At 46.5% G+C, this 22,833-nt stretch overlaps 4 protein-coding genes across 20 annotated transcripts; 1 reads left to right on the top strand and 3 right to left on the bottom strand.

Moving 5' to 3' along the window:
- Positions 1-254: 254 nt before the first annotated feature.
- LOC120653812 (LMBR1 domain-containing protein 2 homolog A-like) lies at positions 255-7,590 on the bottom strand. The gene is made up of 14 exons (XM_039931488.1): positions 7,163-7,590; positions 6,321-6,397; positions 5,661-5,819; positions 5,061-5,274; positions 4,898-4,984; positions 4,677-4,816; positions 4,417-4,497; positions 3,752-3,816; positions 3,437-3,609; positions 2,944-3,074; positions 2,761-2,848; positions 2,354-2,567; positions 1,916-2,022; positions 255-1,216 (listed from the first exon to the last, which is right to left on the bottom strand). The coding sequence occupies exons 1-14, from the start codon at positions 7,328-7,330 to the stop codon at positions 734-736; spliced, it is 2,187 nt and encodes a 728-aa protein (XP_039787422.1). The 5' UTR covers positions 7,331-7,590; the 3' UTR covers positions 255-733.
- A 1,589-nt stretch (positions 7,591-9,179) lies between these two features.
- On the top strand, positions 9,180-11,533 carry LOC120653811. Of its 4 annotated transcripts, none has more exons than XM_039931487.1 (2): positions 9,180-10,863; positions 11,327-11,533. In XM_039931487.1, the coding sequence occupies exon 1, from the start codon at positions 9,263-9,265 to the stop codon at positions 10,382-10,384; it is 1,122 nt and encodes a 373-aa protein (XP_039787421.1). In that variant the 5' UTR covers positions 9,180-9,262; the 3' UTR covers positions 10,385-10,863; positions 11,327-11,533. The 4 variants fall into 4 exon arrangements, with proteins under 4 accessions (XP_039787421.1, XP_039787420.1, XP_039787419.1 ...); XM_039931486.1 differs by having other exon boundaries at positions 11,285-11,533; XM_039931485.1 differs by having other exon boundaries at positions 11,279-11,533.
- Positions 11,534-16,472: 4,939 nt separating this feature from the next.
- LOC120653810 lies at positions 16,473-20,792 on the bottom strand. 13 transcript variants are annotated; one of them, XM_039931482.1, is made up of 7 exons: positions 19,644-20,792; positions 19,495-19,549; positions 18,743-18,862; positions 18,588-18,635; positions 17,629-17,946; positions 17,351-17,455; positions 16,669-17,126 (listed from the first exon to the last, which is right to left on the bottom strand). In XM_039931482.1, the coding sequence occupies exons 3-7, from the start codon at positions 18,771-18,773 to the stop codon at positions 16,891-16,893; spliced, it is 738 nt and encodes a 245-aa protein (XP_039787416.1). In that variant the 5' UTR covers positions 18,774-18,862; positions 19,495-19,549; positions 19,644-20,792; the 3' UTR covers positions 16,669-16,890. The 13 variants fall into 13 exon arrangements, 2 of the variants coding, with proteins under 2 accessions (XP_039787416.1, XP_039787415.1); XM_039931481.1 differs by having other exon boundaries at positions 18,743-19,549; positions 19,644-20,788; XR_005666857.1 differs by having other exon boundaries at positions 17,351-17,717; positions 17,831-17,946; positions 18,588-19,549; positions 19,644-20,783.
- A 410-nt stretch (positions 20,793-21,202) lies between these two features.
- LOC120653807 (24.1 kDa heat shock protein, mitochondrial-like) lies at positions 21,203-22,297 on the bottom strand. Of its 2 annotated transcripts, none has more exons than XM_039931478.1 (2): positions 21,944-22,297; positions 21,203-21,839 (listed from the first exon to the last, which is right to left on the bottom strand). In XM_039931478.1, exons 1-2 carry the CDS (start codon positions 22,182-22,184, stop codon positions 21,427-21,429), a joined length of 654 nt encoding a protein of 217 aa, XP_039787412.1. In that variant the 5' UTR covers positions 22,185-22,297; the 3' UTR covers positions 21,203-21,426. The 2 variants fall into 2 exon arrangements, with proteins under 2 accessions (XP_039787412.1, XP_039787413.1); XM_039931479.1 differs by having other exon boundaries at positions 21,947-22,285.
- Positions 22,298-22,833: the final 536 nt, after the last annotated feature.

The raw sequence follows: 22,833 nt of genomic DNA, 5'->3' as shown, positions 1-22,833 counted from the left end.
GTAATAGGAAGTTAAGCACTCAAATCAGCGCACATTCTAATACTCCCACTGGGGTTCTTTTCACCTTTCCCTCACGGTCCCACGTTGTAAAGCTTATTCTTTTACGGAGTACCAATTAATACAAAGATGTGAAGCTTTTTCTTCTACGGAGTACCTATTAACACAAAGATATGCAGCGTATCCAATAAAAAAAGAACCAGTTAGTAATGTTCAGTAGAAATGGGCGGTTTTTTCAGTCAACCAGCAGACAGAAATTGCCGACAAGTTACAGCATCAAATATGATGATTTGCCACACGAAAACAGTTCGGGGGCATTTCCCCGATCATGTATGCATTTGATTGTACACTTGTTACAACTCTCAAAAGCACGTTACCCTTCACATAGAATCGTAGGTACACCTTTACATTCTTTCGCTTTGATAACAAATCAGCATCTCCAATACAGATTCAACAAGGTAAGAGAATCAGCAAGTCAACAACGTCACCTGCATAGTAAAGCAGAGTCCCAAAGTCCATTGTGGGAAAATCCCTTGCCTTTCTGCTAAGCCTGTCAACATATCGCCCTTTCATTTTGCAGTTTTCCAGATGGGCAGGCGTCATGAGCTTCCTGGAAGCACACGGAACCATCATCAAATCTATACACCCTATATCTTCTTTTCTCCATCTAATTCTACAAATTCTTTTAACATTTGGGTATGCATATTCTAATCCTAAAAGAATGTAACAGCCTATCTCATTGATCCTGGAAATGCAGATCCATGTCTCCTGTGTTGTCGTCATCGTCGTCAAGGTAATCAACAGGCATGTTTGCAGGCCGCCGTTTCAACCTTTGGAATATGTCATCAAGAGATTCAGGTGAAGAGACATTCGAATTTGGAACAAATCCTGGATCTTGGCGCAAAGGAATGAACTTTTTGGAACCCATGTTTGCTTTGAAGTTCTGAAAACCAATCTTCATTGATGCCCATGTTGCGGACACTCCAGTTGGTGGAACACCAGTGTCGGGCCGCTGCTCAGAATTTCTTTCTTCAAGCAAAGACACAGAGTTCGATGAAATCTCCTTTTTCACTGCCTTCCCTGCCTGCCGATTCTGTTCTCTAACAGAAGTGTACTTGCTGGCAATATTTTCCCTGTTGTTAGCATATTTCGAATGACCAGCCCTCCCGTCAATTCTGGAAGAAGTTGCTCCTGCTTTCATCTCCACTGTATTTTCAACCTGTAACACAGTTGAGAAAGAAAACAGAAACCAGAAGTACTAAGTAACCAAATAAGCTCAAATTCAGCTGGAGACAACCAAAACCCAAAGAAAAGACCAAAGGCTGGAGACCACTGGCGGAGCTTGATCGAAGAAATCGGAAGAATGAGGGGGGCCACCCTTGCTACAGTGATGAACAGTGTCAAAAGCACTGTTCGTCTAGCGTAAAATTGAAAAAGCCAAGGGGGGCCATGGCCCCCTTTGGCCCTCACGAAGCTCCGCCTCTGCTGGAGACAACCAAAGCCTAACGAAGAAATCGAATCCAACAAACTGCAACTATGAAAACTGACCTAGTCAGAGCAGTATTACATAAATTAGCAAGTAACCCTAAAAGAGGCAGAGTAAGCCCCCACTGTCGGACATAAGGGTATAAGATTCTTATATATATTTTTAAACGTCTGAGCAGGATGCAACCTCATAATGTGAACTTGTGCTCAAGAAGGCACATCCTCCAACTGGTTTTGGGCCAAGGCTTGTGATTTGTACCTTACCAGTTTCCAGTAGATGTAAAATGATCAGACACACGATTTCAGGGGATTCTGAACCCAAAAAGGAGTTCCAGAAAAGGGGGCGAGGTGTTCGAAGAGTACTTGTTCCAAACATATTAAAAGAGAATGGCAGACATATAAGACTGTAGACTCAATGTAAATGGAAACGCACCAATGGCACATTTTGTGATTCAATATCTGTGCTCACACCATTGAAATTCCTTGCCAATGGAATAACCTGCTCACCCACTTTGTATCCTTGTTCAATCCAAGATCTCTCTGTAGAAAAAAAAGAAAATAAAGGCAATCAATTAGTACAACAAATGATGTGTTTGCACTTGGAAGAACAAAATGCCCCTGTTTGCAGCAACAATTCCACAGCAGTTACACAAATATTTTAATTGCATTGACTGGTCAGATAAAGCATCATTCCCAATTAAAGCCAGCAAAGTCATTGGCAATCATAATTCAAGGTCCTATTTTAATTTCATTTGCAAAGAAAAACAAGGAAACTGGAATCCCTATTGAAACGTAAATAATTACAAGACCCCCCCCCCCCCCCGGACCCCCCAAAAAAAAAACTCAGACACACAATCTGTTGAGTCGTCACCTTTTTGGAGAATAATCATTCCAGACGGATCTAAACCATCTATATTCTCTTCCTCACGCTGTAACTTGAACCTTTTCCAGCTTCCAAAAAAGTCAATCACACGGCCAAAGAAATTACTAGCAACCAATAGCGTATAAACAACCATAATCAGTGGGTAGATCCTGTTGAAGCCTCTCCCAAAGAAAGGAACTGCATCATCAATGTTCCCCATTCTCTACAACAGATAGTTTGTTCGGCGTTAGGTATGAATATTCTATTGGGCAAACAGCAAATATACTCAATAAATGAAAGGGACAAGCTATAAAAATTTTCCTTCCAGGTGCCAAGTATTAATACATTTTCATGTACACAATTGATATATATGTACAACAAACAACCCAGAAGAATAAAAATCACAATTATTTTACCTTCTCAAAAGTAGTTTTAGCATTACCACCAAGGCGGATGAGATTCAGAAAGTTATATGAAATAGGAGGTGCATATCTTGCAACCATTCTGCAAAACCGAATTTCTTGCTCAGCCTAAAATGAGTTGAGTGGCTTTGGAAATGGAAACATCCTAGCATAAAACATAAAGCATTGAAAACTTACGAACAGATCATAAGCAAGCTGACAGAGCTGGTTTGTCTTGGTGTCAGGGAGTAAAACATCAACATACCAATCTTGAATAATGAATAATATGTGCAAATGCACATATACATCAAGGGGACAAATGCAGCAACCTGTGTATAAACAGAAGTTTGTAAATATGGCAAAGAAAAAAACTGAAGTTTTATGATGTCACAACAGAGTGAAACAAAAGAGCGAGTTTTTCATTTCTAATATAACAATTCTAAAATATAGTCAGCATGTCCCGAGTGTCCCCTGCTACATGTGTTGAAAATTTAGATAACGAGTAGGTGACAAATGTACATAATTGTTGCAGCCTATGCAAATAAACTACCTAACTTATCACTAATAATAAGATAAGATCGTAAATGTGCAGAGAATAGTGAGTCCCACAAGTAACAGAACTTTCTGGTAACATGGACACAGGGTAGAAAACTGATTGTAAGTAATTTAAATGAAGTGTCCAGTTCCTTACCTGAACTAAAACCTCTTGCTTTCCTACAGCTTTAATAAGAATGGAAAAAAGAGATAAATCGACACTTGGAAGCAAAGTAGCTTCAGCCAACAGTATAGCAGCTGACATGCAGCCAAGGACAACAGCAAATGCTTTTTGAAGCTGCTTTCTCAGTATACAGCGCCAAATGAACTCTGGAAAGGCAAAAAAAAAAAAAAGAGTAACCAGTTGTAAGAATAATACGAGTTCACTAAGTAAGAACCTAACCTAATTGAGATGTTAGTTGTACGAAATTATGAAAACCAAAAAAAGCTGCAGTATAGGTAAGCAGAATACCAATAGTGTCCAAAAGTGATCCAAGTGTGCCAGAACGACTTTCTCTAAAACTCGACACATATTTCCTGTTTTTTTCATAAAAAAGAGATCAATATTAGTAGTTACATCTTTCAGAAACAAATGAGCACAACTGGTTTGCAGTACATATTGCCCAAAGTTTTCCAAGCAATTAATATGAATAGGGGGAAAAACAATGATCAAGTCTTCAATGATCCTCATATTAAAAAGAACAAGCATCTATATTTGTTAGCAATTGGAATATTCAGATCACTAATCAAGTATTCTTGGTCAGTATTGTTACTTTCTATATGTTACAGCCAATGGACTGCTCCAGCTAAAACTTTCTCTGAAACTGTTAAGAATACTAGCAGTACACAGTTTGTTACTTTCAGAAATTTACACATTAAATCATTCGTCATGCTTATCATATATCACTAGGCATAACTTGCTTAGTGGAATTATCAAGTTGCACCCACACTGTGCAGCATTATTACTTATTAGGATACAGAAGGGGGAGAATCCACCAAAATACATTATCATGTAAATATAATCGAATGGGACAAAAGGACACATCTCAATTCCTATAAAATTGAAATGCTCCTACACAATAATTACATCAACGAGACTACAAGAAGTTTCTGCAAATATAAAATCAATAAACTCACCATCCATTCGCATCACGGCATTCATAATTTTTTATTGTGTCTTCTAGTTTGAGGGCTTCCATGACACAAGTCATATACTCACTGCAAAATGGCAGCACACTTGAAACTTAGTGGCTAAACAGTGCAAATGCAGTCACATTTTAATTTGTTCTATACTTATTTACTACTTACTAGCTTTTCATAAACTTGCATGTGTCATATGACAATCCACAACTCCATATTACTAAATGAAATATATCTAGTGGCTTATCCTATAATACCTTTTGCACCTATAATACTCCTCATGAGCCCTCCTGAGTTGCCGCCGAAGTGTGGCCATCGATTTATCATCAGTATCATAGTCCATATCATTCTCACCAAATCTACCACCAGAAGGTTTAAAGGAAGGATCCTCCCGCAGCTGCAATGGACATAAAATCATAAGATATTTTGAATAATAGCAATAGTGAAATTCAAGTCATTCGCAGAGTACAGCAAGTACCATTTGAGCTACCATGTTGTCAATAATATCCATGTAAGGCCTCAAAAGGTCACGCTTTGACATTTGATTTGAAGTGGCTTGAGCAACCTGAAATGGAACAGTAACTTCAACAATATGCAAGAAGCTGCATATTATTGCTTAAAAATTTATGAAATGCACTTACGACAATTGCATTTGAATATTCTTGATGAGCACCGTCAAGCTTTACAGCCATCTTGGCAACTCTATGAGAAAGTACTTTTTGGCGGTGAGACCAGTCTGCATTTTTCCAAATGTTTCTTGGGATTTCGCTCAATCCAAAACCAAGAAGAAAAGCACCAGTCACCAATCCAAAGGTATTTGAGCATGCCATTGCAAATCCTACAATACCACCGTCCCTGTCAAGAAAATTTATTCCAGGTCAACATTCTATTACAGCTAGTTTTGGAAGAACTATGTTCTCAATGGATCACAGCAAGAGCATCATTCATTCGGAATGACAGCAGTACTGTGATGGTACCATTGATTATATATTATTCCTCTTATGAATCAAAAGTTACTATGCGACTCTAACATTCGCACTAAACATAATGTTCGAATTGCCTTAGTGTTGAGTCTCATATAGATATTTCAGCAACGTTTCACCACTCACTTGGCAACATCACAAATACCATGAAAATGACAAGGGAAAAACGGTGTGAAGAATTGTAGTGACAATGCAAGGTGATGTTCAGACATCAGTTTTGTAGTGCATAATTTAGCTCAAGTGAAGATTGAAACATACCAAGCTCTATGCATGATTAGGAGTAGGATGAGGCCAATAAGGCCAATGGCTCCCACAATTGAATAAAAAAGCAGGTTCATATGAATGCTAGTTTTCAGCCTTTCTTTAACGGTGAAGTCTCCTGCATCTTCATAGCCCTGGATAGTAGGAACTACAGCCCTGTTTGAATATATAAACACAAGCTTCATTTAGAAATATCAACACCAATGCAGATGATATGAAGAACTAGTACATCCAATAAAAATTAAGACTAAAGATCCAAGTAAATCATAACTATGATTGTACACCAGAATTGATACCCAAAGATTACATGAACCAGTCCTACTAGAAAATGAGAAAGCTAGCAACCATCCATCCAGCACAAAATTATGATTATATACCTTCAAATTCTAACCTATCCTTCTACAAATGATACAATGCATGCCCAGTGTTTTCCCAAGTACCAGCATAGTTTTGATAAAGCAAAAGGAGCTGCATTGGTGCCCAAATGATGAAGCAGTACAAAAGAAAGAAATTTCACATTTGAAAATATTATTGAAACCTTGGTTATAATTCTCATCAAATAGATTTGTTTTCTTCCTTTTTCTTTGTAGCTGCCACTAAGAATCAGGAACTTTCAACAGTGGAGGGGAAACTATGGAAGACATGTTTATAGCATACCATGTTAGGATAAATGTGCTCCAATAAGACCAGCTCCAAAAGAATCCAATGCCACCCTTTGCACTGCCAGTTAATGTCTGCAAGGAGATGCTACAAGGGTTTAAACCAAGGAGTACAAAAATAGAATTTTCCAGCCCAGTATATCAACAATTGACACTTCATCAGACCTAAGTTACTAAGTACACCAGTTAAATGGATACCAAAGACATGCTACCTTAGCTACTTGGGACTATCATTAGCCAAACAATTCCACTGCATCTGGTCTGTATGGCAAGTGGAACTACTCAAGAGTGTCAAATTGCCTGAACCTAACAAAATGGTGAATCCCAACAAATAATAGAAGATGTTTTCAAAAAGTACCATCAGGAGTAGGACTATAGAGGGTCGAATGGCAATCAGCTGTGAAGACTATAATAGTGTGGAACCAGAATTCTCTAAGAGTAACTTGCTGTCAGGCTATGCAATTCTCCTAGGGTACCAATCACTTTGCTCCAGGTAGCGGGTACAAGGTTTCCACTGCATTTTGTAAGAGCTATGCAATGATCTGTAGCCTCTCCGATAGGCAACAGGGGTAAAGCTAGCTTCGCAGATCTCATTCCGCAGCAATACGCGTCAATTCAAAAGCGTGCTCCAAGGCCTGACGCGCTTCCCAGGTAAATTGCTGTTTCAATTCGTACATATGTCCTAATTGCCACAAAGCTAAAACACGCAACGAGCTCAACCCGGTGGATCTAACAGCATTAACAGCCAAACCAGCGGAGCCGGAGCTGAGCGATGAACGGAACCGGGGGCAGTGGATGAGGAGGTGGCCAGTGGGGGAGAGATGCGGTGAGGGATCTGACCGTCCAGATGTCGGCGGGGACGAGGATGATGATGGAGAGGGAGCAGAACCATGCGTATCCGACGGTGGCGACGACGTAGCGCGGCACGGCGGGGCCGGCGAAGTAGCGGAGCGTGACGACGACCATGCCCAGCGTCAGGGGCAGCGATATCAGGTAGAACACCCACATCGCGCCGCCCGGGCGCCGTCCGCCCCGCCGCGCCGACGGCCGGAGGAGGGGGAAGAGGAGAAGACGGTGGCGGTGGACCAGAAGCTTCTTCGTATCGAGGCGCGCGGGTGGTGAGGTGGGGCCCGGGAGATCGCGGGGCTCTTTTGTCTCCGGGGAGTGGGCGCACGGCGGGGGAACGAAGACGAGGAAGGTGATGGTGGGCCGAACAGGGAGCGTTCGGTGGAGTATGGAAATGTCGATCCGAGGGGAGTACTCGCACGCACGCAAAGATACGATTCATTCGTCAAATATACTGGACAAAAAAGAATCAAGTTTGGTGGGTCATTTGAACTTCATTAGAAATTAGGCCAGGATGCGTAATCTCTTTCTAAATTCTGCTATTTCACGTTTGAAAGAAGATTTGTGAAATTCGTATGATACTATTTGTTTACAAAAAGATATTCCACTTACTTTAGATAGATTCCTCGTCGTCTTGCATCTAGTCTAGGTTTAATTCATCTGGCTCAATCTTACGTACAAGCAGCGATTAGATGCAATTAGTTTTAATTTTCTTATAGCAATTATATGTTTTTATGTGAATGTATCAAGGAGAGTTTGCCAAAGTATGGTTCCATTTACTCTTATCCCACCGAACAAATTCAGAGCCCAACCCATTCCGTTGCCAACCTTACCAAACCGCCGGCAGCCACCTGCAGGGCAAAGCCGCAAAAGGGGCAAAATTCAGAGCCGTCCGCGCACATCGCCGCATCCCCCCTGTGCGGCGTTTCCCGTTGCAATGCTGCGCCTCCGGAACCATCTCTTCTCCGGCGTCCGCGCAGCCTTCCCTCCTCCCCACCACCATCCCTTCTCCACCACCACCCCCGCCACTTCTCCCGCCCGATTCGCCGCAGAGGAATACCTCGTCGCCACCTGCGGGCTCACCCCAGCGCAAGCGGCGAAGGCCTCTGCCGGTTGATCTGTAATCTTGTCCCCGATCACTCCGGCGTGAGGCAGATCAGAACCGCCGTGGTTGCTCGGGTCAGCGTCGATGGTTCAAGTGTTGATCATGTGGTCGATGAATTTTAGGAAGTTCCCCGCCCGCGACGCGCGCGGTTCACGGCGGCCCCGGCTCTCGGGCCTGGGGGGAGCTCCTCCATGGGAGCCCTGCACAGCTTGATGTGCAGGGTCGACCAAGCCGTAGAACACGGCGACGAGGCGAGGGTGGCCCTGGAGGAGCTCTTCCGCGCCGGCCATGCCGTGCTGCCGTGCTGGGCGTCGGTGATTGCACCGTCGCCGAAGTCAGTGAGGAGGCTAAACGACACTCCTCTGCTGACAATCATACGCCGAACGGTCATGGATGTCTCCCACTGGGTACCACTCCGGCTGATGCGCCATGGCTGCTTGCAGGGGTGGGCTCAGAATTTCAATAGTGGGTATCGAGGAGAGTTTGCCAAAGTATGGTTCCATTTACTCTTATTCCACCGAACAAATTCAGAGCCCAACCCATCCCGTTGCCAACCTTACCAAGGTCGTGTTTAAATGTTTTGCAAAAAAATTTTGCGATGGAATTTTGCTAATTTAAAGTACTAAATGAAATCTATTTATAAAACTTTTTGCACAGATGAGTTGTAAATCGCGAGACGAATCTAATGATGCTATGGATTAATTAATAATTAGCGGATGATTACTGTAGCATCACTGTTCCAAATCATAGATTAAGTAGGTTCATTAGATTCGTCTCGCGATTTACAATTTATTTATAAAAAAATTTATAAATAGACTTCATTTAGTACTCGCAATATTCGATGTGACGTTTTTTTCGTGTTTACATATTTACGGAGTGGAAGCCCAAACCGCCGGCGGCCAACTGCAGGGCAAAGCCGCAAAAGGCCAAAATTCAGAGCCGTCCGCGCACATCGCCGCATCCCCCCTGTGCGGCGTTTCCCCGTCGCAATGCTGCGCCTCCGGAACCATCTCTTCTCCGGCGTCCGCGCAGCCTTCCCTCCTCCCCACCACCATCCCTTCTCCACCACCACCCCCGCCACTTCTCCCGCCCGATTCGCCGCAGAGGAATACCTCGTCGCCACCTGCGGGCTCACCCCAGCGCAAGCGGCGAAGGCCTCCAAGGGGCTCGCCCACCTCAAGTCCCCCGCCAAGCCCGACGCCGTCCTCTCCTTCCTCGCGGGCGCCGGCCTCGCCAAAGAGGACATTGCAGCCGGAATCGCCAGGCACCCGCAGCTCCTCTGCTGTAAGGTGGACAAAACCCTAACCCCGCGCTTCGCCCAGATCCTCAGCATCGGGCTATCCCCTGCCCAAATCTCCCGCATCATTAGCATCGTTCCCAACATCTTCGTCGCACCATCCATGATTTCCCGCCTCCAGATCTATCTCTCCTTGCTTGGCACCTTCGACGTCCTGCACTCCGCCCTTAAGAGGGCCCCGTACCTCCTCGGTCAGAAACTTGAGGTGTTCAAGCCCAACATGGCGCTTCTGCTGCAGTGCGGCCTAACAGCCTCTGATCTTGCTTTATTCTCAAAGCTGCTAACGTCGAAGCCAGAGCGTGTCAAGGAAATAGTGGCATGTGCTGAGAAGCTTGGTGTGGCGCCCAATACAGGGACGTTCAAGGGCGCCCTGTGGGCTGTCTATTGCGTGGGTCATGATTCCATCGGTGCAAAAATGGATCTCCTGAAGGCGACCCTTGGATGCTCAGAGGCAGAGCTAGCCCTTGCAGTGCGCAGGGCACCACAACTTCTGAGGATGTCTGAAGGTAAGCTAAGTCGCACATTGAAGTTCCTGAAGGTGGATGTTGGGTTGAACCTTCAGTACATCTTGCTTAGGCCACCAATACTAGGCTATAGCATGCAGAGGCGGCTTATTCCCCGGCATTATTTCATCAACATTCTGAAGGCGAAGGGGCTTGCGAAGGAAAACATCGACTTTTACAGTGCTGTTTGTATGTCCGAGAATAATTTTTTCCAGAAGTTTATTGATGCTCACAGGGAGACAATTCCAGGGCTTGCAGATGCTTATGCTAGTGCTTGTGCAGGGAAAATACCTCATTACATCAAAATGTAATAGCTACAAGTAGAGATACTGAAGTCCATCCTGCCTCCCAGGACCCAGCATATGGATGTTAAGGCATAGGCAATTGATTTTCATCTACAGAGAGAGAATCAATTTTCCACTTGACTACTGTTAATCTCCCTGCGTTCTTTATGCATCTATCTATGCCAGCTGGCGGTAAAATGAAGTTGATTATTATGGTTTGCTACCTGAAACAATTTTGGCTGCTAGACTGCAATGCCATTGTCAAGTCTAATTTGTCAATGAATAATGAAGACAACTAGACATGTTGCTGGTGCATGAGAAACAATGAAAGGTGAATCGATGGTAATGGTGCTCTGCCTGTACTCTGAGCTACCTTTTGATGAACTAATGGATCTAGGTTCCTTGGAGAACACTAATGTGTACGACTGATGTAGTAATGTCCACCTTTGTGTGCTGAAGTGAATTTACTTCTGCTTCAAGACCATTTATGTGACCCATCATTTTAGGTGAGCTTTCCATCATTCTCACAGATTGATATGTTATCCTTTGCTCTGTTCACTATTTGTTTCAGGTCTAGAAGTACTTAAGTTTTACTTTCATAGTTTCATGTGCTAATTTCTCGATTTATCAAATATTTCAATCTACAGTATAACTCTCAGCTCAATATTATAAACGATATTCCTGACTTTTAATTGTTCAAGAGTTGCTTAAAATTTGCTACCAGCACTGAACATCACTCTTGTTGTGCTATGTTTCTGGAGTTATCTACTATCTTGTTTGCCAGCTAAAGTTATCCGAGGATGCTGTTAGCTGATTCCTTTTTTTTTTTAAAAAAGTGTAACATAAATTCAGTAGCATTTTAGCTTATTGATTCCAATGCTCCACTTCTGTCAGCTCGAGTTTCGTTTGCTGTTTTGGTAGATACAGCTCTCAGTTTGGCATATAACCTGGGGACACCTTTTATGTCAGCTTACGCCCTTTGAGTTCCTGCTTGATGAAGTCCCTTATTCCACTCCTTCAAGTGGAAGATGCAATTTATCCTTAGAGGACTTGTTTTTTTTATGTCTTCTTTTAGTTTGCTTGATGATATGAAAGCGTACCAAAGACTCAACTTTATCATCAGATCACATGTAATGGATTTGCTGCTTGATCTACGAACTGATTCTCCATTACTAAGTACAATAATTTCTGCAGTGCTATTATTATTGTATAAAAGCTAGAAACATTTTCCTTGCTTGGGTGTCGAATTTAATTTCTGGTCACTTAGAATAAACAAGAACTGAGTGCCGAATGAGAAACATGAAGAATTTGACTGTGTGCATCTGTCTTTTTGCTACCCTCCTTTGGTATACTCATGTCTGGCTTTGTTGAATGAAAAACATGAATCATGAGAATATCCAACAATCCAACCACCAAGGCTCACAAAACCGCATTTATCGTAGTTGTATACCATTTTGGGTGTCAAACAATCATTTCAAACTGTCATTTTACAATGGAGATATATATATTGAAATTGGTTAAAAGTTGTAACATTGTGATCTTGTTACAAATCCCTTGGTTGAAATCAACGGGATACGGATACTGATCTAATCAGGCCATGAAAAGTTCATGCGTGCCAGATTACTTTGCGCAGTCGCTAGTCTCTGCCGGTTGATCTGTAATCTTGTCCCCGATCACTCCGGCGTGAGGCAGATCAGAACCGCCGTGGTTGCTCGGGTCAGCGTCGATGGTTCAAGTGTTGATCATGTGGTCGGTGAATTTTAGGAAGTCCCCCGCCCGCGACGTGCGCGGTTCACGGCGGCCCCGGCTCTCGGGCCCAGGGTTTGCGAAACCGTCGGGAACCGGTCCGGTTTGACCGGTTACCGGTCAAACCGGACCGGCTCGGTTTGTGAACCGGCCGGTATCAAACCGGCCATAATTCAAAATTCAAATTTGAATTCAAAAAAATGAAAAAAAAAATCTCAGAAAATTCCTAAAAATACTACATGGTGCAAAAAATCTAATGATGTAAAACTTTCTCAAAAATTCGTTCATTTAGCCTAGTTTGAGGAATTTTGAAGTAAATTCAAAAAAGAAAAAGAAAAAACACGAAGGCCCATTAAGGCCCATTGTGGTCTGTATGCTTAGATAGGGTTCGGTGTCACGGGGGGTCGCGCAGCACACTCGCTCCCTATCTGCCCGAAGCCGCTATCTGTCTGCCACCCCACCGTCCCCCAGGAGGCGGCCGCGCGCCGGCGAATGGTTAGCCGTGCTCCGCGCTCGGTTGGCCGCCCGGTTTGGCCGGCTTACCGGCGCCCCCCGGATCCGGAGCATACCGGTGCGCGTGGCCGGCTTACCGGCCGGGCGGAGCGGTTTACCGGTCGGTGGCCGGGCGGAGCGGTTTACCGGTCGGTGTCGCCATGAGGCTTGTTTCACAATGTTGTTCGTCCAGTGGATGCGAGCGGAACTGGAGTACTTTTGCCTTGCTGCATACAAAGGTTCGCAATCGGTTGTCGCACAAGAAACTTAATAAGCTTGTCTATGTCAACTACAACTGTCGTCTCCGACTTGAGGAGGTCTCCGGCCCACTGATGCGTGAAGAAGGTGATTTCATTGACCAGCTAGCCCATCTTTTTTTCTATGATGAGAAAAATCTGGTGCGGGAATGGATGGAATATGGTAGATCTAACCGGGCTCCAGTTCTGGACGAGGATGATGATGACGGCGACATCCCTCTCCCGTCTCATATTGTCAGAGATCAAATAAACGTGTCAGATCTACGTGAGGCTACGGGGAATGATTCCATCAGCGATTGGGCACGTCAAAATATAGGTGACACTCACCTAGTGAAGAGAAAGTTGCAGAAGGGGCCTAAGAAGGGTGATCCGAAGCGTCGAAAAGGCAAAGAAACAGCAAAACCAGTGAGCAGCGACACCGAGACTGATGATGGCGAATGTGAGCGTAGTCCTCCGTATCAGGAGTCCGAGGATAGCAGCTCGGCCGATGATGGTGATGATGGTGACGGTGCTGATCCTGATGCTGGAGGTGGTGGTAGTGGTGCTCATGCTGCTGCTGCTGGTAGTGGTCGTGCTCGTGGTGTTCGTTTCACAGGTATACATTGCACATATAAATAAACACATATTTCTGACTATGAGTATTGACTACTAATTATGACATTTGGTTGATTGCAGAGGAGACTCAGTTCACACATGCTACTCAGGACACCGACCATGGAGTACTGCACTCGCAGATGAGAACAGGTGGATTCCAGGCAATCTTTTCACTACCCCATTCCTGACATCAGCATGCAGCCACCGACGAGATGGGTGTACGAATGGGAAGACCCCCATTTTTATACTATGTTAGTTCAGGAATGGCAGACAACATCGGCGTGGACGGGCCAAACTTGGCAACACTACAAGGCTGAGCTGCTTAGAGTGCGAGGTATCGCTTTGATGTCCACCGCCGAATACCAAACCGCGTCCCAAATGGGGGTCTTCCCATTCCTACGTTGAACTTTTATTTCATGTGTATATGTGTATGACTCCGTATTTGTATGCACGCTTATTACTATTGTATTTGTATGCATGATTATAAATTATTGCTTTGGTAAGGTCATTTACATTAAAACGTGCATAGGTAATGCCGAAATTTTCTTTTATTTCACACCGAGGATTCATTTTTTAAGGGTCGGAAAACTGCTCGCCGGCCAAAACGGTCGGTAAACCGGAATAATCGGCCGGTATGCCGATTATTAACCGGACCGTCCATGTCACCGGTATATCGGCAAAACCGGCCGATAAACCGGTCTAACCGGCCGGTATACCGGTTAGAACGGTTTCAACGGGGAATTTTGAATTCGAATTTGCGTTTGACCGGTATAAACCAGTTACCGGTCCAACCGGTCCGGTAAACCGGAACCGGTGGCCGGCGGTTTGGGTCAACCGGTCGGGAAAAAAAAAACCCTGCTCGGGCCTGGGGTGGGAGCTCCTCCATGGGAGCCCTGCACAGCTTGATGTGCAGGGTCGACCAAGCCGTAGAACACGGCGACGAGGCGAGGGTGGCCCTGGAGGAGCTCTTCCGCACCGGCCATGCCGTGCTGCCGTGCTGGGCGTCGGTGATTGCACCGTCGCCGAAGTCAGCGAGGAGGCTAAACGACGCTCCTCTGCTGACAATCATACGCCGAACGGTCATGGATGTCTCCCACTGGGTACCACTCCGGCTGATGCGCCATGGCTGCTTGCAGGGGTGGGCTCAGAATTTCAATAGTGGGTATTCAAAATTTTAAAGAATAATTTTTTTGCACCAAAAATTTAATTTTTAACATGTCTAATTGATTATAGCATCAATTAACACTAATCATATACTATGCAGCAGTACTGCCAATTATATTTAACAAATTTTATGCAATTAGATGGACATACAAGTGAAAAGCATAGCCCCTGTTTAGATCTTTGTCTGTAAACCCGTAAACGTAAAAAAAACGTCACATCGAATATTTTGACACATGCATAGAGTATTAAATGAAGTCTATTTACAAAACTTTTTGCATGGATGGACTGTAAATTGCGAGACGAATCTAATGAACTTACTTAATCCATGATTTGCAACAGTAATACTACAGTAACCATCCGCTGAATATGGATTAATTAGCATCATTAGATTCGTCTCGCGATTTACAACCCATATGTGTTAAAATTTTTATAAATAGATTTCATTTAGTACTTCAAATTAGCAAGATTCTATCGCAAAAATTTTACATGTAAACAACTAAACAAGCCCATAATTAAATTTCAGAACACCGACAAATTTGAAAAGAAGGAAGAAGGGCAAACCCTGATGCCTCTGTTATCGCGTGCCAGCACACATGCTGGTGCGCTCAGGCTGCCCGTAGCGGGGCTCTGTATGCGGTACTCCACCACTGTGAAGTACCAATTTACAGAGAAAGGAGCTGCAGTGGGGCGCGCTAAAACACTCTGTGTCGTTGCGGGCGAGACTCCGCTCGCCAAATCGAGCGCAGGTAGCGCTCGTTCGCAACGCACCGACGTGGCGTGGGCCCCGGCACCTCGCGCCATTCCTTCCAACCACCCCAGCTGCTCCTCCACGGCGTCGTGCCCCTGGTCCCCGCCAGGGCCGTTCCTCGCGCGCGCCGCCGCAGCTCGAGGGCGCCGCCGCGGCCCGAGCTCAAGGCCCGCCATGGCCTACGAGCTCGAGCAGGCCCGCCTTGCCGCGCGCGCAGCCGTCTCGCTCGGCTCGCCGGCCGCCGCAGCTCGTGCACGCCGCGGCCATTCCGCCCGCCGCGGCCCCTCCACCGGCGGCGCCTGGATCTGGTCGCCGGAGCGGGAGGGGGAGGAGGAGCGCCGGCGATGGCCCCGCCTCGCCGTGGCCGCTCGGCGAGGGAGGCCGGGCCGCTCGCCGGGGGGTAGGGCCATGCGCCCCTGCGGTGCTCGCGGCCACGGCCTCCGCCGCCGCCGCTGGGATCTGGGAGGAGGGGGAATGAGGAGGTCGGGGAGGAGTGGCCGGGAGGAGGTGCCGACGTGAGCGGAGGGAGCCGGGGCGGTGGCCGCCGTGCGCGCCCCGACCCGACGCCGGGGGCCGGCCTCGACGCCGCCCCCGGTGCACGGCGCGCCCGGCCGCCGCGGCCTCCGCCCGGCAGAGCAGGGGAGCAGGGGAGGACCGCCACTGCGGTGGAGGGGCCGGGGAGCAGGGGATGCGCCGGGCTGGCCCCCACTCGCGAGCTCCGCCGCGGCAGCGCGAGGGAGTTCGAGCTCCGCCGCGCCCGGCGCGACCGTACGAGGGAGGAGGGGGCGCCCATGGCCGGCGTGGGGAGGGAGCAGGGGGAGGGAGGAGGGGCGCACCCATGGCCGTGGCGCGGGGAGGGAGCAGGGAGAGAGAGAGGCTGCGGGAGAGAGAGAGACGGGGAGTGGAGGGACGGAAGGGGAGAGAGAGGGAGGAAGAAGGGGAAAGGAAAAAAAATAATCCTGCCAAGTGGGTCCCGTGCTGGTAGTTGTTATAGAGTAGAGATATAGAGAGTGAACGGATGCAGCGAAACTGGATATAGAGAAGAGAATCTCGATGACCAGACAAAAATATTCTGTTTAGAGAGTGAATTTAGAGAACGACGAGTGCGGAGAGCCTCATCGCTGGGCAGCCGCCGGCGACCGTGAAAGTAAGGAAATATTGTCATCAGGGCTGGGTGGAAAGGTCGTGCGGTCGCACAGGGCCCTATTTTCTGAGGGCTCCAAAATTTGTCTGCAATCCACCACAATTAATCTTATTAGCTTAATAATTATTAACTAGGTTATGTCTTGTTTTTAAAAACAATTCCAGCAGATCTTTTAAACAGACTCATATCTCAAATTTAGAAAATAAAACTAAAAAGATATACTCTAGCAGACTCTCTACTAGACCCTCTATTTCAAGAATGCCTCCAAATTTCCTCATCCTTCATCCATTCCTAGTGGGTCTCTAAGGAGCCCTCTATCACAAGTTAGAATTGAGAGCTATTGTTGGAGTTGAGTAAATTTAGAGGCCTCTAAAAAATAGAGGCATCCTCATTTGGCACTTGGAGGGTTTGATTTAAGGGCTGCTACTGCCGGAGTTGCTCTTAGCCGATCCAAATGTAAGTTGTTTTCCCTGTTGTCCTTGAGTTTGAGTGTTAGCTGTTGCCTATTCATCTTCACACAATCACGACTCGCGCTCGAAGTCGGCAAAGCGGCAGCAGCGGTAAGCGACGACAACAGGTGGCAGACAACCATCACGACGTCGCGCGACAGCCAGACGACAGCACCTGGAAAGGCAGACGACGTGATATAAAGATCACTTGAAGTCATATCTTCCGCACATATCCCCGTTTTATGCCGTCACGGCGTTGACTGTCATGCACCAATTAACACTAATTTCCGAGCCTATCATGCTGTTGTGGTGATTGTTTTTCATTTTTTATTTATACACTTGAGAAATACAATATCTACAAAAAAATTGGAAAAAAATAATGAGTATTCAAGTGAATACCCTTGCTTTCACTTGGGCCCGCCTCTGGCTGCTTGCTCTGTTCTGCTCCACCACCGGCGCCGGACCGTGGTCGTTTCCGGCCTCGTTTATTTCGCTCTTCTCCTACTAAGAGAATAGGGAAATAAGAATCACTAGAAATGGACGCGGCGTTGCCGCGTATGGCCAGTGGGCAGGCCATAGAATTAGGATTAAAAGTTTGTGAGTCTGTGTTTTGCAAATTTAAAAGGCTGTATAACTGAGAAAATGAGGTGATTGAAAATAATTGCATGTAAAACTACCGTCGTCAGCCATTCCATGCAATTTACTCATCATCATATTATGAATAATGGTACTTTTTGTAGATGTATAGTTCATCTGCCAATGTAACCTGCAGTAATCCATTTCAATAAGCAAATGGTATGCATGAGAATACATGACAATTAGAAGCAAACAATACACAGCTGACAGTAGTTTAAAGAAGCTTTTTGATTTAGTTATTACAGAAGAACACTTGGCACCATATGGATAATGCTCACGAGTGTGGACGCCAACCCCTTCCTTGCCTATATGCAGGCACTTGCCTGTGTGTTCCTTGTTGCCATCCATGGAGAATTTGCCTGCTACCATGATATTATATGTACCTAAGAGTGTTAACTTGCTATGTCTTGTTTTGACCACAAGTATAACTAATTTTTTGGTTTGGGGCGGTTCAGAAATAATTTGACATTGTGTAAATTGCAAAGCATCTATTATAGTAAATCCATGTAACTGGCGTGCATGTCCAGCCATTTCTGATCATTTATAATTTGAAAGTTATGCAGTAAAAAATGTCAAATGCTCGATCATTTTCTGGAAAAAAGGTCAGATGGTCCTACCTGGAGGTAATTGTGAAAACATGATTGCTCTTACCCAGCTTCTATTAAAAGCTAATAATATATGTATATCTCTAGAGGGCCTCACACAGGTGTTAAACATTACGCCTATAATGCTGTATGGATTTCTGTACCCTTAATGAAAGTAATTGCAAAATAATTAACTGGCCCTAGCTAGCTGCAGTGCGTTTCTAAGAAAACATGCAAGTCTGTTGGGCTCACTGAATTCCTCCAAATTTGTAAGAATATAGCTATGTTGACAACCACCAACTATTCGATTCAGTCAGACTGTCAGCCTGAAAGGCCTTTCGGGATAAAAGCCTAAACTACATCAGCCCTGTAAGATTTCATCCCTACACAAATGTAACAGTAAAAGAATGACATACCTTTAAGTAGATTTAGGAACACTGCTCCAATCAATGACTTTGGCTTAGCTGTAGCAACACCAACTTCAGATTACAGTTGTTCATGAAGATTGCCAAACTACTTTCACAGTTCGGATCAACATAATAAGAAATGCTGAAAAGTTTGACAAACAAACCTGCTTCAAGATCAAGCAACTGAATTAGCATGAATGTAATATTTACACCAGCTACAGCAAAGGGATATTCCCACAACTCTCTATCACCATTCTTCTTACAAAGAGTTCCTGGAAGGATTTCTGCAGAGAAAGGGACTCACTGTGTTGAATTTGGGGCCCAATTTAAAAGGACGTAGTTCAACATAGTGGTGGTAACTGGATTTCCTGTTGTTCTTTTCTAATTACATAATGCAGCATAGCTGGACAAATATAACATCTTTACAGCATCTAAAAGATAAATTATCGATCCTTTCTTCATTTAATGAAATCATGAATGGATCATTGCCTGTTCAATTGCCACAGTAGGAAGAAGGCAGAGTTTCAGTGAAATTCCAAGAAACATGTAAACTATGCGAATCCTTTAGATCCTTTTGAGCTCAAGCTCAATAAATAACATTTAAAGCCACGGGACGCATAGCCTGACATTGCAGAAATGTTGAGATGAATGTGTTGTACCCTTACTGAAGGTAATTGCAAAAAAATTAACTGGCCCTAGCTAGCTGCAGTGAGTTTCTAAGAAAACATGCAAGTCAGTTGGGCTCACTGAAGTCCTCTAAATTTGTAAGAATATAGCTATGTTGACAACCACCAACTATTCGGTTCAGTCAGACTATCAGCCTGAAAGGCCTTTCGGGATAAAAGCCTAAACTACATCAGCTCTGTAAGATTTCATCCCTATACAAATGTAACAGTAAAAGTGATTTTTTACTCACTGGAAAGTTCTTAGAGAAGTACAGTAAATTCTCCAAAGATATAAAACCACCACCTCTGTAAATTCAACAGAACATATGGTCACACATTTGAAATTTAACAAATGAATGGCTTGGTAAAGTGCACACATTGTTATGAACGGAGGAAAGACCTGAAATCTGTAGATGGATCTTTCCCTTGCCAGGCCATCTCCTTCAACTGATCTGTAGACCTGAAAACTGTTCAGTTCCAGGAAAAGAAGCCAAAGGGCCTTCCGTGCTTTCTAGTGGAGATATGTGTCAGTACATAACCAAAATTAGATAGAACTGAGGAAAGGGAGATGGAAATGCATTCTATAGATTCCCTTGCACAACTGAAACAATTCAGATATCCTTATTTCTTAGGACATGGGAGCACCAGTAACAAATTATTACTAACAAGGATAACAACTCATAAGCAAGGATATGATTGTTGCACATTTGGATCAATTGGCTAATTTAAGGTGTTCTTTCCTCTTTTTTTAATACCGACATGTGCCTAATTAAAATGATGGATTCAAAAATGAAATGTGAAAGCCTCAGCCGCGTGGGAGCCGGCCGGCTAGCCGCGTAGAGCTGCGCAGCGCTGCGCCCCTTGCGGCCGTGGTGCCAGGCCAGGGCTTGGCCGGCGGGCAGGTGGAGGGTGAGCCGCGGCCAGGCGCGGCAGTCGCCGGCGGCGCTCTTGCGCGACCCAGGCCACGCGAGGCGGAGGCGCCACGCCGGGTCGCGCGGCCGAGAGAGGCCCGCCGGCTCGACGCGGCTACGCAGAGGCCAGCTAGACGCGGCGGTTCTTCCGTGGCGCCTTCTCCTCTTCCGTTCTCCTCCTCCGCGGCTCGGCGGCCATCTCGGCGCGGTGCTCGTGGCGGCGCGGCGGCGGGCGGTGGCCTGGCGGGACGCCCTGCGGCGCAGCGGCTCGGCGTGGTTGCCCGGCGTGGCGGACGGTGGCGCGCGCCCCTCTGCCACATTCGCCGGTTCGCCGGCTCCATTGCTCACCCCATCGTCGCGGTCGGCAGCAGCTGCCTCGTCCTTGCCCGCACGGTCACCTACTCACCTTCACGGAGGAGTCGCCCCTGCCGTTCCCCGGCCCAGGGCGCGCGCCTGTGGGGCAGCGGCGGCGCGGGGCGGGGCGATGCGAGGAGGTGTGGTGGACTGCAGGTTGATTTCAGAAAACTTTAGGGGTTTATTCAAAAATGTTTTTGAGAGAGGAGAGTGGACGACGGGTTGTATTTATAGAAAGTTTGAGTACTTTTGTGCAAAATGACCGGAAAATAAAGATTTAGGCCGTTCGCTCGGCCGATCCGACGGCCGGGATTTGCCGGCGACGTGGCCTGCTCCCAGGCCAGGGAATTGGCTAGGATTCGTTAGGTAAGATCAGCTGGGACTTTGACAACGCTACTCGCATTGTAAATTTTTTTTTTGCATGTACGGAGAACTAAACGAAATTTATTTGCTAATTTTTTTTTACAGATGAATGCTGATGAAATCCTTTAATCATACAGTAACAATCTTTTAATTATATAATTAAACATCTCATTAGATTCGTCTCGCGAAGTAACGAAATTAGTTTTACATGTATACATATAATTAGCTGTCAAAAGTTTGCACAAACTGTATCTGTCGTGTCGGGTCCTCTCCGTTCCTGTACTCATATGACCAAACTGTTCACGTTTGATTCGGGCGCTTACGCATTTGATGCTTGGAAAAGAACACAAAACACCTTCGATTAGAAGAGGGCAAAGCATGGACACCAATACACCATACACACTGCAAACCCGCTGGATCTGACACCGAAAAGCAAAACCGTTCCTGAAAACATTTGCTTATTGCACAAGATGACGAAAGAGAGCCTATTAAGATCAAGATTAAAAAAGAGAGAAATTCTAGCTAAAGTAGCCGCTCCGACTCGGAATTTTGACTTCACTCAACGTTGACTTGGAAGACGTCCTTGCGCTGCTCCTCCTTCACCTTGGGCACGACCACCCTGAGCACGCCGTTCATCATCTCGGCCTTGATCTTGTCCATCCTGTAAACCTCCGGCGACAGCTCGATGCGGCCGGTGTACCTCGGCGGCGGGGCGGCCTCGTCCTCGCCGGCCTCCTTCTCGCCCTCGCCCTTGATCACCAGGCTGTTCTGCTCCGCCCACACCTTGACGTGCTCCTTGCCCAGGCCCGGCATGTCCACCCGCAGGTGCAGCGCCTCATCGTCCTCCCTCGCGTTCCAGCCACGGCGCACCCCACCGGCGCGGCCCGGCGCCGCCGTCGCGATGTCGTCCATCAGGCTCAGCAGGCGGCCGAGGCTCTGCGGCGCACTGAACGGATCACGGAAAACATCTGGGTGGGGATAAAAATAGAGTCAGCACCGGCCATCATCGAACTCTATTGTCCCAGTCGAGAGAACGAAGCAAATGAGGCGGGCATGGCGCGAGGATGACGACTACCTGAGAACAGGCTGGGCATAGCGTAGTCCCGGCCGCCGCGACGGCCCTCGTACTCGCGGACGCTGTCGTCCTCCGACTCGGTCCCCTCGTAACGCCGGAGCGGAGCGCCGGTGTTGTACCCGCGGAGGCCGCCGGCGACTGCCACCGGCCTGAGAGAGGAGCCAGCGCAGGGTGCGGGCGACGCGGCCAGGAGCTTCTCCAGCGGAACGACCCTCCTGGAAGCCACAGTGGAAGCCATGACACTCCCTCTTCCTCTCTACTAGATTGATCTGCTTGCTCTCTCGCGGCTATGTTCGTGAATTCCTTCTTGCCTTGCGGTGTAAATTCCGTAGGAAAGTGGAGGAACTTTATATAGCGGCGCAGCTTGGGGAGGAAGAAGAAGAAGAATTCAGAAGGTTCCGGAGGAACCTGCGGCGGCGGAACATTCCAGAAAAGGCGGGAGTGCCGCACCCGCCCGCCGCGCGTTGGTCCGCTCGTTCGAGCGGACCCACCTACCAGGCGGGAGACACGTTAACAAGACGAACTGGGCCACAAACAACAGGCCGAATCCATCATGACCTGAACACCACAAGGGCGGTTTTTTTATTTTTTTATTTTCGTTTTTTACAAAAATATATTTTCATTTTCGAAATTTACAGAAATATATCCCGGCCGCCCAGCTGCCGGGCGGCCGGCACCTGGTCGCCCCGCTGTCGGGTGGCAGGGACTTATCTATAAAATTTTCGTAAAAAAATTGCGTTCCGGTCCCTGAAGGACCGGTCGCCCGGCAGCCGGGCGGCCGGTCCAGGCTAGCTGATTCTTCAATATTTTCAGAGGATGGAAAGAGCTCGTGTTTCATCTGCCTGCTGGTCTGATTGTGACAGGCTCACTGCTCTCTCAAGCAGCAG

This window comes from Panicum virgatum, chromosome 1N (genome assembly GCF_016808335.1).
Source record: "Panicum virgatum strain AP13 chromosome 1N, P.virgatum_v5, whole genome shotgun sequence".
NCBI classification, from domain to species: domain Eukaryota; kingdom Viridiplantae; phylum Streptophyta; class Magnoliopsida; order Poales; family Poaceae; genus Panicum; species Panicum virgatum.
Note: the sequence above shows the minus strand (reverse complement) of the source record. Positions and strands in the feature narration are given on the sequence as shown.

Coding starts and splice junctions, on each gene's coding strand:
- LOC120653812 (XM_039931488.1), bottom strand. CDS start 7,330: ATGTGGGTGTTCTACCTGATATCGCTGCCCCTGACGCTGGGCATGGTC. Junction 6,398..7,162: donor TCCCCGCCGACATCTGGACG/GTCAGATCCCTC, acceptor ATCTCCTTGCAG/ACATTAACTGGCAGTGCAAA. Junction 5,820..6,320: donor AGCACATTTATCCTAACATG/GTATGCTATAAA, acceptor ATATTCAAACAG/GGCTGTAGTTCCTACTATCC.
- LOC120653811 (XM_039931487.1), top strand. CDS start 9,263: ATGCTGCGCCTCCGGAACCATCTCTTCTCCGGCGTCCGCGCAGCCTTC.
- LOC120653810 (XM_039931482.1), bottom strand. CDS start 18,773: ATGCTAATTCAGTTGCTTGATCTTGAAGCAG. Junction 18,636..18,742: donor GTTGCTTGATCTTGAAGCAG/GTTTGTTTGTCA, acceptor GTGTTGCTACAG/CTAAGCCAAAGTCATTGATT. Junction 17,947..18,587: donor GTTCCTAAATCTACTTAAAG/GTATGTCATTCT, acceptor TCATGGTAGCAG/GCAAATTCTCCATGGATGGC.
- LOC120653807 (XM_039931478.1), bottom strand. CDS start 22,184: ATGGCTTCCACTGTGGCTTCCAGGAGGGTCGTTCCGCTGGAGAAGCTC. Junction 21,840..21,943: donor GCCCAGCCTGTTCTCAGGTA/GTCGTCATCCTC, acceptor ATCCCCACCCAG/ATGTTTTCCGTGATCCGTTC.